Source organism: Pleurodeles waltl, chromosome 3_1 (assembly GCF_031143425.1).
Source record: "Pleurodeles waltl isolate 20211129_DDA chromosome 3_1, aPleWal1.hap1.20221129, whole genome shotgun sequence".
NCBI classification, from domain to species: Eukaryota; Metazoa; Chordata; class Amphibia; order Caudata; family Salamandridae; genus Pleurodeles; species Pleurodeles waltl.
Genome location: NC_090440.1, coordinates 836,761,287 through 836,774,622, shown reverse-complemented (window position 1 = coordinate 836,774,622; position 13,336 = coordinate 836,761,287). Strand labels below are relative to the sequence as shown.

Here is a 13,336-nt window from a genome sequence, read left to right as displayed (position 1 = left end):
GTTCATTTACAGTTATATGTACATGTTTGTGCAGCAAAGCTGTGTTCCTTTTTGTAAGATATTTATCCTCTCAATCAAACACCTACATTTTACCTACTACTAATTTGTAAGTAGGTTCAGTGGGTGTAAAGAATTATTATAAAATGATGTCATCACTTTAACTGAATCTCTTGTTAAGATTGTACCTTTGTAAAATATACTATTTGTTTTTTTTACTATTGTTAAGAGAATGTCCTAAAACTTACCGGTAAGCTTCATTACTCCTGCGTCTGTTGCCCTTGTTCCATTCTTAACAAGTGAGATACTCCTATCTGGTGAACATAAAAAAAGAACAAAGGAATGCTGGGATACCTGCCCTTCCACCCCCTCCCACTGGGAGTACTTAAGGCGTACCTACCCAGCATTCCGCCTCAACTACCAAGCCCAACAATGAAGGCCGTCCGGGAAGGGGCGAGGGCCATAATGAATGAGATGAGGTCGACAGGACCAGAAGTTATGAAGATTACCAGTCCTCGTCCCATCCATAACAAGTGAGAATACCCAAGCCAACAATCGCCCTTCATAGGGAAAAAAAACACCATACAGGAGACCACCTCAAAACAGCAGACAGCATACCCAGGCACAAACCTCAGACAGGCCAGAAACACAGAGGAGAATCCCGACCAGAAAAACCTGCAGCCAAAAACATGGGCACAACCCACCAACACGGGCAAGAAAAAAGAGCAAAAAGCAAAAAGAAGCCCATGCAACAACAAACATCAGAGAAGGAAACTGACTTCACACCAAACAAAGCGGACCTCCACCCAGAAGAGGAAGAGGAGGCGAACGCAGCAACTCAAACAGGGAGAAACACCCACCAGAAAAACCAGGCAACAAGGCATCTCGATAACCCAAAAAGCACCACAAAGCTGCAGTCTTGACAACAGAGGCAGTAGACAACCACAGCGAAAGCCATCCAGACAGACTACACACTGCTCATCACAGGCCAATGAGGGGAGCAGAAAGAGCCCCCACCCAAAAACCACCAACGGGTGAAAAAATTGACAATCCAAATAGGGAACCCCTGAAGCCAACTACTCAGAGGAAACCAAGTACGCAGAGAAGAACCAAAAAGAACGCGTTCAATCAGAGCCAAGAAAAAGCAACAACCCAAAGAGCAAGCAGGGAAGGAAACCTAGAAAAAAACTATTGTGGTAAACACTCCAACCACGCCACTGTGGTTATGAAGGAGGCACCCAGCCAAACCGAAACTGCCCCGACCCAAAAGAAGGGGCAGGTGGAAAACAGAACACAAAACTGGAAAACGGGTGCTGTCAGAGAACACCCCAGACCAAAACAGGGGGAAGAAATCTGAAGCAGCGAACAGGAGGAAAAGGGCCAACCACCAAAAGGGGAAAGCTGCAACTTCCCCTGGCCTGAGGAGAGGCTCCCACAACCACAGAGGAGCAGACCCCAAACATAGAAACAGTAGCAGGAAGCAACCTGCGGCAAAGCGTGAGGCCCCCCGACAGAAACCCCGAAAACAGATACCCCAACAAGGCCTGAAAAGAGTCGACCCCAATGAATCAAGGAGGGCAAAGAACACACAAGCCCCAGGAGCAACAATCCCAAAAATCGGGAAGGAGACCAAGAAAAAACACCGAAAACCCCAAAGACGCCAAGGGCTGAAGAAACGGACACCAATGATACAGAACCACACAGAGAGGCCTCTGAAAACCAGCACTCAGGAAATCAGCCCCAGCTAGGAGCCAGGATCAGGAGATACAGACCCATCCCTCTAAACCAAGCCCATCAGTATCCCAGAAAGAACTGGAAAACAAAGAGAAGCCATACCCCCAGCACAGAATCCAACACAGAGCCCAGGATCATCACCCAAAAAGAGGCAGACAGACAGCATGCCCTCCAACAGGTACACCGACCAGGAGCACACCCAGGGACAACAAAGAAGAGTGGGAGAAATGAAACCAAACAGGCAGGGCACCGACAAACAGCAGGAAGAACAGAAAGTAATCTACAAAATCCAAACACAGCCTCATCACTCCGCCATGTCCCCCTGCAGAAAAGAACCTGGAACATTGGGCACAAGGAGTCCCAAATGAAACAGAATGGGACAACAAGCATCAAGACAACTCAAGGCCAAGAGAGCATCCGAAAAGGCATCTCACCAAGATAGGACTCCCCCACACAAGGGGCAGGCTCCCAACCAGAGAACTAAGATGCCTTGAGGCACAGTCTGGCAGACCGACAACAGGACACAAGTCAGACCACAAAGACATCCAGATTCCATACACCTGACCAGGAGAGCAAACACAGCCGCCCACATGTCCACTGGGCCCCCTTCCTCCAAAAACAGCTGCAACTCAAAAGGAGTGGGGGGAGGGACTGCCAAGGAAAGATGGCCATAAAACGAGGAAACCAGCAGGTCTCCCCCAGCCAACTGATCCCCAAGCCACCAAAAACCCACAAGGCAGGGACACACAAACCACCCTCCCCCCTTAAAGCCCCGACCAACGACGGCCCAGGGAAGGGAAGGGGCCAGGGCTGCAAGGGGCCCCTGGCAGGAACGCAAGACCAGAAGAAAGACACCAACACCCTTGAATAATGCACCATGACCATTGCAGTCCAGGAGGAGCCCTAGCCGAGCAGGAGACAACCTCATCCTTTGTCCATAACATCCTGTCGGCAGACAGAAAAAAAAAAGAACAGGCCGAATGCTAGGTAGGTACGCCTTAAGTACTCCCAGTGGGAGGGCAGGTTTTCCAGCATTCCTATGTTCTGTTGTCTGTCTGCAAGATAGGAATGTCTCACTTGTTATGAATGGGACGAGGACCAGGGGGACCAGAGGGTAATATCATTAATGAGGTTATTAGACTGCGATTCCTTAATATTGTTCCAACTTATCTTACCCAATGTTGCTTCTGAAAGCCTTGTCTGTGTGAGTACCTTTTTGGGTTTAACACTGTTATCTTCCGTGTACTATATGCAGATGTCAGTTCTCTGCATTTTAAATGTTATAGAATTTATTCCAAGGCTCTTCGATTTTGAAAGAACACTAACCCACAATGCTGGTATATAATAAGGGATATTGTTTGTGTTACATGCCGAATATAGCTCCATGAGTAAGGCGAGGGGTACAACCACAATTGTTGAACATAATCTGTAATGTGCTCCAGAGGCATAAAATGCTAATATTTATGTGTAGTGCCTTAGCATTACTACAAATAAAGGATCCATTGGTGATATTAGACTGAGGGTTCAAATCTCCTTTGCTCTGTATAAGCATTTAGCGACTTTAATTCTAATGTAGGCTTCCTCCTACATGGCAGTGCAATGCATATGAATGGAACCATAGCAATATCAAAATAAGAGGCAGAGCTTTTCCAAGCTGATATCAAAATTCATTCTACTTATTTCATGCTAGCCTGTACGGTGTGAAAATGTAGGAGAACAAAGAATGTGAGAAATCTGCATGAAGGGAAAGGAGACAAGATGAGGAAAACAGACCTAGAAAAGACAGTAGAGCTGATTTAGAGTTTGGCAGGCAGAGTAGTCTACCTGCAAAGTGATGGAATATCCTGTCCACCAAACTGACAGTACACCCACCTCATTTAGGGCCAGATGTACCAAAGGATTTTACCCATTCTGTGTCTATGGGAAAAAGCTTTCGTACATATGGCCCTTAGTCTTGAGTGGGCCATCAGTATTTTGTTGAAGTAATACTTCCTCCAACAGCCCAACAGAGTATGGGTCACTGGAGAAACAACTTTTCACCTTCACTCTTATTTGGGCTGGGCAGTGCAAAGGTCCTTTCCCTGTCAATCACCACCAGGAAAAACCTGGCAGTTTTTTTTATCTCAAAGTGGGAGATTGTTCTTGAGAACAAAAAAACTATTGAAAAGTATGACGGCCGGCCGTCGTGATTGAGTGCACCATTTGTCAAATATTTCATATATCTACAGGAACTACTGTGGCGCTGGTTCTTGCCAATGTACAAAGTTATCCACAGAGCCAGCAGGTAATTCAAAATTTGGTGAAACAGATATCCACCAGGGCGACAGAATAAAGTACTTCATTACTGAAGACAGATAATAATCCACCTGCCAAACTCTAAATCAGGCCCTTACTTAAGAAATGAACACAAATATCAGATTGAAATGTTTTTTTTTTTTTACACTCAAAACATTTATAGAAATCTCTTTGCTTTTGTTCTCCTAACTGACATAGACTATTTCTTAACTTCGGGACATTTTGGGAAACTGTCCGCTAGAACATTTCTGTAATAGTGTAATCACATAGATGAGAACTGGCTATCGATCTTCCTAGTTTATGATCTATCAATTTTTTGCAGTCAAATATATGTGGAAGATATACGTTTGGTGCACAGTTGGACGAGGATGTTTTCTTAATTAGAGACCTAGTAATTCTGAATGCAGTTATTTTGATCTTTTTTGATTGATACTGTTATGCACTTTAGGAGTTTACAGATTTCTTTTACAATACTCTTTTAGTTTAGGACTTGAAGCAAGTGCACTGGTTTCAGTTTACCTTTAAATGTGGAACTATGAATAATGCCATACGCAGTTTTAAAAGTAATTTAAAAAGCTTTGCACATAACATGGTTGATGCTGCGAAAGGCATCACAAAACATTATTTGAGGGTAAAATAACAGGATTGATGGCATGTAATAGTCTTTTGCTACAAGGCCATCTTTTCTTTTAGTTTTATTCAGTATTTGCTACTGACACTGAAATAAAGCAATTTTTATGACTATAAGCATATGTAGTTTACTGATCAATATTCAGTCTGTCTCCGTGGAAGTAAGTAGTTAGCTTATTTCCCCATTCAGCTTAGACTGACTAATATTATGAACATAAAATATAACATATGTCACCCATAGGGGACAATGTAGCTTTATTTGTTCAGTAGCTGTAGTTATTGGTTCTTGCATGATACAGGCCCACAATGTCAACAAATGACAATAAGTAGTTGTTACTAACTAGCCCCACAGTCAATTACGCCATTAGCACATTTATAAACCATCATGATCACCCTTTACCTCCTCTCTCTACTGTTCTGTTGTTTCTTTTTGATAGAACTATCTCACTGTCAACATATTAATGATAGTGCTAATTAGAACTATTACCTGAGGGAATGTGCAGCTAGTGACCTTTGGCGGTTACTTGAGTGTTCCAAGGGAAGCTGAGTGCTCCACCTTAGCTAAGACTCAGGCTAGCTCCTAATAAGGATTGTCTTCTCCCTCAGACAGTATTGCTCCTTCCACGTCTTACGCCTCAGGATGAAATGCTCCCAGTAGTTACAGGTGGCATGGTTAGCTTGTTCCTCCCCTTAATCACTGTGTAATAGTGCTGGCTGGCAAAGTGGAGCTGGAGGACGAGTCAAGGGCATGTTTGGGGAATTGCCCCTATCCAGAGGCATAGCCTAGCCTCTGTGGGGATCCATCATTGTTGGAGGCAGCCTTCCACCACTCAGAAGTCATACCTCCATAACTGTACCTTCTCCCCATGGTAACAGGGACATTTCCACTAACTATTTGAAACACATTAACAAAGGTAAGCTCCATATTGAGCCGAAATGTTTACATGATAATGAAGGAAAGAACAGAAACTTTTCTGTGCTGCAGGGGAACTTAATCCTGGTATTATGAAGGGAGAAGAGAAATGTTCCTTCTCTCCAGATTGCCCTAAATTCTTCAGGATCACACATGAAGGCTGTATCCCCTGCTCATCTCCCTCACAGATGTTGACTAGACAGCAACCAACTTCAATGCAGTGATGTGATATTAAACTCTGAGCCAACTTATAATGTTTGTAATGTAAATACGTTTGGATCGGGACGCCTGCGAATGGAAATCAAATCGTTCTGCTGCTGTCATTGACCAGGAACGAGTATATTCAGTTGGTAAATCAAGTAAACCGTTTGTGCAAACCTTATTTATAATGCAGCAAATAGTTGTAAGTTACCAGGCTAGTAAATTGTATTTCAATATTATTTGGTAGTTTCTTTTCACACCCTATTATACCAGATGAAACAGATAACATAAATGGGTAGAGGTAGATTGTGGAGCGAGGAATCTGTTTCGAGCCCCGTTACTCAACATTTTAATGAGTTCTCCCATAAAACTGAGACATTTCCTATCTAGTCACATTGCCTAGGGATTACAATATCTCCACTGTAGATTTAATTGTTCTTGGAATACTTTGCCTTAATCTTTTTACACGGCCTCTGCTCATATTGCTGCTGTGAAACAGTAAAATGAAAAAAGCATTCCCTGCAATCTTTCCTGACCGACTAAAACGAACATCAAAAAGTCATTAATGTGAACTCCCTCTCATGTTACAAAATCCGAAGGAGGTGATTATCATCTTTCCATGCCTGCATAAATTGTCATATATTTAAAACGTTTTAGAGTGATCCAAACTATAACCCTAAACAAACCACACTTAATAAGTTATTCGTTTTCATGAGTTGGTTTGCCAACACTTAAGTAATGTTCCTACAGTAGGTGTATGGCGGAATTCTGCCATGCTGAGTGTGTTATTTGTTATGGATCTTCTGGTGTAATTCTGCTTACACGGCAGTAGCTAGCTGTTCAATGAATACCAATAAGGTTGTCTAAATAGACTATCCGCTGGTCAAAGTCTTTACTCGTTAATTCATATATACTTTAATACAAAACGGGTGAGTAGCTACTATCAATCCTTCAAAAATGGAAACTGTCAGAAATCTCTATAGCCTAAGCTTGTTCGTTGGATGACCTTAGGAGACTCTACCACAGATTTCCACTGCTACAAACCACACTTGTGTCCAAGGCATTAGTAAGACATTAAGGACAAGGAGCAGACTGTAGAATTTCACAGATTTGGCAGAGATGTAATGCAGCTTCATGACCTTTTGCAGCTTTGTCCTTCTAACCATAGGAAAAAAGAAAATGTTCCTAGGATGAGGCTTTTCCTCATTAATTCTACTGGCCCTACTGGTTCACCTCCGCCGCTTCATGCCACTTGTGCCTGAAACCTTAACTGCAGCAACACACATCGTTGATGTGTGTTTGAGACTATAAATGGATAAAAATGCTACCCATTGCTCTAAAGAAACAGTCTGCCTGAATCATTAATATCTAAAAGGGAATGAGGTTAAAATTCAGATGGACATTCCTCTAAGAGGTTTCCTACCTGCTCTGTTAATTTCTAAAATTTCTTCTTGTGCGAGTGGACATGTGTCGCTCTGAGTACTGTGGTGTGGAGAGTTTATGACAGATTTACAATAATTGGGGGATCCCAGTTGGGGTGGCCTTGGAATATGTTTCTTTTTTTTCTTTGGTAGTTTCTGTTTAGCCATTGCTAAGGAGTAATACATTCCAAAATTGTTCACAATGACGGGCACAGGCATGGCGATGGTCAACACGCCTGCAAGAGCACAGAGTGCCCCTACCAGCATGCCGGACCACGTCTGAGGATACATATCTCCATAGCCAAGGGTAGTCATCGTGACAACAGCCCACCAAAAGCCGATGGGTATATTTTTGAAGTGTGTGTGTTGACTGGCACTCGGATCATTGGGATTAGCACCTATTCTTTCAGCATAGTAGATCATCGTGGCAAAGATTAAGACTCCCAAAGCCAAGAAAATGATGAGCAGCAGGAATTCATTTGTGCTGGCGCGGAGCGTGTGTCCTAGAACTCGCAGGCCTACAAAGTGCCGGGTCAGCTTGAAAATTCGCAAGATCCTCACAAATCGAACAACTCGAAGGAAGCCCAAGACATCCTTAGAAGCTTTGGAAGACAGACCACTGAGTCCAACCTCCAGATAGAAAGGCAGGATAGCCACAAAGTCAATGATGTTCAAAGAGTTTTTCACAAATTCCACCTTGTTTGGGCAAAAGGTGATCCTCATCAGGAACTCAAATGTAAACCAAACAACGCAGACTCCTTCGATGTAGGTCAAGAAAGCATCAGTCTCAGACTCCTGGTAGAAGCGCGCCTGGGTCTCATTCCCAAAGGATTCGATTTCAGTTTTGTTCACAATTGGATTAAATCTCTCGTGGGTCTCAAGGCAAAAGGTGGTGATGGAGACCAAAATGAAGAAGAGGGATGCAAACGCAATGTACTGCAAAGAAAAAGACAAGAAAAAGGACATGAGCCATTTTGAACAATGTTTTATCTCGACAAAATTTTTACAGTTGTAATACAATATGTTCCCTGCACGTTTTACACTGCACAGCGGCAGCAGTACTTTACAATTTCAGTCAATGACACTTTTCTGACTCACACGGGAAGTATTCTTAGAGAAACTTTCACAAGGGTGCTTTTATAGATACTTTTAACCAAATACAACTCAGACCTCAGCACTACAGCTCTCATTGTTCATAACTCGGGATGCATACTGATAAGTACGTATGTGTATAAAACATACTGGTTGCCTGCATCTCCCCTGTGAGAGACGAAACAAAAGAATTAAAGACGGTGTAGTAAAGAGATAGAACATCGTTTATCATCAGCGTGCGACGTAAATATTTAGGTCAAATTACACAAAATATTGTTCATGCTTTGTCCCTAGATGAATATGTGATGTAATGTGACAAAGGACCAACATCGCCTTTGGCAGTTCCTGTACATGCTGCCCTTGCATAGCTCCTTGTTTGGCCACGGGCGCGGTCTCATTTGGAGGAGTATTACGCTTTCAGCAGAGAGAACACAATAATATCAAGGTAACTACTGAGAACCCCAGCAGTCCATGACTCCTACTGCTAGGCACCTCCACGTCCACAGGCGAGCTGCGAAGTTCGACCTCCTCGTTGTCTTATCAGTCACACTTTGCTAGGTGGCACACAAGGGCAGCGTACAATAGCCATTCAAGCATTAATTACAGTTTCATGCCTGTTTTCGTTATTACCTCCTTAGCATACACTTTGCCCCGTTTCGCACGTTCATCCCCTTCAATAATACTCCCCGCCCATACATATTACTGTTATGGACGGAGCACTCGACGGATGTTATTAAGCACATGCCGCCATTCATGGACTTCACCAAAAACAGTGTTTCATGCAGTGCTTTCACGTCTAAGACTTCGAGTGCTATATTGTTTTATGGATTTTTTAGGTCTCCGGCAAGACATATTTTGGAGTTCCAGTTTATAATAGCTTTGAATTTTACCTCACAATGTCTGCTAATTGAAGCCTGCATTTTGCCAGACAAACTTTCTTAAACCCGTTCACACAAAAACATTTGAAATGTGTCTTTTCAGGACCCCAAAACTCCTTAAAATGCCACCGGGCAAAGAGAGAGAGAGAGACTCAGAGGTAGGCAGAGAGTAGGGAGTTTGAGATGTGGAAATAGATGGAGGTGAGCTTGATAGAGAGAACATTTACATTCCCAGGGAGCCCTGGCACCCCTGAACCCCTTGCGCACTTTGCCCATGCCTTAAAATATCTCTGGTCTAGGGTCTTCAGTATAGCACTGTGTCCCAAAATGGGGAGATCATTTGAGCTACACTGGCCCAATCCAGAGTTAACTAATTTAAAGAGGGAGTATGTCTTTCTCTTAATCCCATTCCTCATGTCTCTGCTTCTCATTTTAACTTCTCCTCAGCCCGCGTAAGCCTCTTGCTTGTGCTTTTTTGTTCCTATCTCTCTTCTTGCTCATCTACCCTTTCTTTGAAGACGGTTCTCTTACTTAAGCCCAGTGTCAGTTCTTCCTTCCATCTCTTTTCTCTCGCCTACATTTTCATTGCTTTCTTTTTCTTCCGTACCCCTTCCCCCTTCTAGGTCTCTGCCCTATTCCTGGCAACCTTTATGTTTGCTTGTACACTCACATTTATTCACGTCTTGGTACAAACCCTTTACATTGCCTTCCCTACAGTGGCCTACCACTACGTCAAACAGTATTGTGTTGTCCAAAACAAGCTTCATTATTTAGAGTAAGAGTAATGGTAACTTTTACAACCATGGTGACCTCCACATGAGATGATATAGAATACACAAAAATACATAAAGATACAGATGGCTTAGAAGATGGGGTTACAAGGAAATCAAAAGCTGTAGCTGACACAGGAATTCGCACCCACGGTTTGCAACAATTAAAACCTGTCACAAATCACAGGTACGAACTGTGCACAATTCCGGTGTGTGCATTCCTCTCCCCGTGACCAGGTGAAAATGGGTATATTGTGGTGCACACCTCTCAAGAGAAACTCAGAGGCCTTTGATCTCTTTTCACACAAAAAAATCACATTGCTTTGTTTTATGTACAGCCATTCTGCAGCAATAGTTTTGAGTGCCTTTAATCTGCACTCAAGTTCTTCCTATTAATTTATTCTGAAAACAAAACGTCTCAATATTTTTTAACCTTATTGTAGGAAAGTGCTTCTTTTTACATGGTCACCGCCGCCCCACATTTTGCATGGTTTCTGGTGTGATTTTGCCTGAAAAAGCACAGGTTTCTGCCAACCAGGTCCCCAGTGACAGATTCCTTCCCCAAAAACTACTCAGTCATTATTCCCAATTGGTAAATCCTTTAGCACCCACTGTAAGTCCCTAGTAAATGGTGCCCTTGGTACCTAGGGCCTGAGGTACTAAGGAGGATCCCTAAGGGCTGCAACACTAATTGTGGAACCCTAAGGGACCCCTCACCAGGCACCTGACAGGCTGCCATTGCAGGCTGCATATCTTGGTGCAGACAAACGTGAAAACACGACATGGCACACAGCTTGTGTGCCATGTCCCCTAAACACTGCATGCAATATATGTAAGTAACCCCTCTACAAGGTCTTACAGCCCTAAGGCAGGGTACATTATATTACAATTGAGGGCATGTCTGCACAAGCAGATTTGTCCCTGCTATGTCTTTGTCGATTCTCAGACATAGTAAGTGAACAGGGAAGCTATTTTAAATGCATGTACTGGACACTGGTCACTATGTGTTTCCAGCTACATGATGGCTTCTCTGAATATAGGGATGTTTGGTATTAAACATCTCAGATTAATAAACCCTCACTGATGCCAGTGAGGGATTTATTAATAACTGCACCCAGAGGGCACCTTAGAGGCACCCCCTGAAAACCTATCAGCTACTAGTGGGTTGATTGACTGGTCCTGATCAATTCACCCACCATTGACACTTTTCTGAACCCCAAGGTGAGAGCCAGAGCTCTCAAGGGCCAGAGACAAAAGCTTGCACTGGGCAGTGGTGTTATCACCTCACCCAGGCAGGACGGACATTCCAAGATGGAAAGCTTCAAAGGCCTAGCCACCTTTGTAATGCAACTCAGGTCTTTCCAGATGGTGGAGATGACTGCCCCCCCATCCTGACCCCACTTTTGGAGGCAGCACAGGCGGGAAAATTAGCAGATTAGGAGGTGTGCCCGCTTGATGCCAGTCCCACCCCTAAAGTGGATGCACAGAAGTGGACACCACTTTTCCAATTCCTCCATCTTGTTTGATAGGAATTAGGCCACTAGGTTATGTGTACTTCCCAGCAGAAGTGGTCATAGAAAGAGTGTAGTCAACCTAAAGGTGGGCAGCCCATTGGCTACAGCTACTCCCCGCAACACCCCTAAAATGAGTGTTTATGTGGCACACCTAAACCCTAGAACTCAGATCCTGATAACCTAAGAAGCAAAGGACAAAGAAGAGTCATACTTGCAGAAGAGGAAAAGAAGAAGAAGCTGATTTTCGTACCAGCCCCACTGGCCTGCCTGCTGACCTCGATGGACTCTGCCCAAAAAGACGACTTGTCCTGCAGCTGAGCTTCCAAGAAACCCATGAGAACTGCCTGCCTTCTACAAAGACTCAGACTCTTGTGAGTAGCTGATTTTCTGTGCAACAAAGTCTCCAGAAAGGACTCTGCAGCCTCCAGAACAGCAAAGACCCGACATCCGAAGAAACTTCTGCACCTGACGTCCACGACCTGAGGTGAAGCCAACTAACAGTGCCAGCAAGGTTCGCCAGGTGTCCAGAGTCCAAGTCCACTCATGCTTCACTAAAAAGTACTTATGCTTGAAAGTACTTACCTTATGATGTAGTTCTTGGGTTTAAAGTATATCTAAACAAAAGTATCATTTTTTTTAATTGGACTCAGATTTATTCTTTGCATGTTTGTCTCATTTGCTGCCTCTGTGAGTACAACAAATGCTTAGCACTACCCTCTGATAAGCCTAACTGCTCATCCACAGTAGTACCACAAAATAGAGCATTAGTCCTATCTACGTTTGCCCCTGCAGACCAATTGGGGATCTACTGGACTCTGCATGGTGTACTTCTTTTTTAGTGCACCACAGAGAGCCAGCTTCCTACACTTATGAAGTTCTTTGATATCTTTATTATGCATGCAAGTTTTTGTCTGCATTCATTCCAAACTGCAATGTTCTTAATCACCGCTCTCCACACTATGCTTTGATAGTTCGCACATTCATCATGAAAAATGAATAAAGTTGGGGTTGTGACACCTATTTTATAACAGGAACTTTTAGAAAGTCACTTGTTCCCAGCCTAAAGCTTCTAGGAGCCTAATTGCATGAGGGTTCAGAATCTGAACAGCCCCCCCCCCCAGGTTGAGACAAAGGCCTTGGGTGTGAGTAAGTGCTCTGTTCCTCAGGAGGTCCGTTTCGGCTGCGCACTCACACTTAATTAACTTTCAGGAGGCCTCCGCTGTCACAAGCAAATGTTAGCTGATACCTGGGCAGAACCCTCTTTTCGCCACCTAAGTCCCAGTCTGAGATGAGCTGCCCCAGAGCTGATGTTAAGTGACCACAGAAGAGGAGTTGCTTATTTCTCTGATATTCAGTCGAAATTTACAACACTTGATCATAATTATTTGCCTGGTAGATGCATTTAATAAGCTATGTTGCAAGGAAGATTGGAGCACATTCCCATAAATATGGACTTGAGAGAGTGTAGCTTATATAATCTATATTAACATGAAATGTTTATGAATTAATGTGTGATAATGCTGCATAGAAACTATAATAATAATTTTGCTCAAAACGTGCACCTGAAATGTGACCACGGGGAGTGGCCGTCAATGTATACGTAGACTAATAATGATGACTAAAATGTTTATATTGTGTTTAAATAAGTTTATACTAATGATTGCGTTATTGAATCTGTGCTGAAATCCTCATAGGCCTTAAGTTAGCATGAGCCGAAGCCTAGTTGCTTGGCTCTCATATTAAATGTATTTTTCTATTTTGCATTGTGCTGACTCACAAAAGGACATGACCCCGTATGTTCTTTTCTTCAAACTAAAAGACGAATGTAACCATGTTAGATCTATTCCCATAGCTTTTCCTTGCTTGCAGAATAAATGTTAAAAACAAAACG

At 43.2% G+C, this 13,336-nt stretch overlaps 1 protein-coding gene across 1 annotated transcript in view; it reads right to left on the bottom strand.

Moving 5' to 3' along the window:
• Positions 1 to 13,336, bottom strand: part of KCNC1 (potassium voltage-gated channel subfamily C member 1) — a 372,893-nt gene that overhangs the window by 81,883 nt on the left and 277,674 nt on the right. The window contains exon 2 of the mRNA XM_069223748.1: positions 7,194 to 8,127. Within this exon, the coding sequence (XP_069079849.1) occupies positions 7,194 to 8,127 (934 nt within the window). The remainder of the gene's footprint in view (positions 1 to 7,193; positions 8,128 to 13,336) is intronic.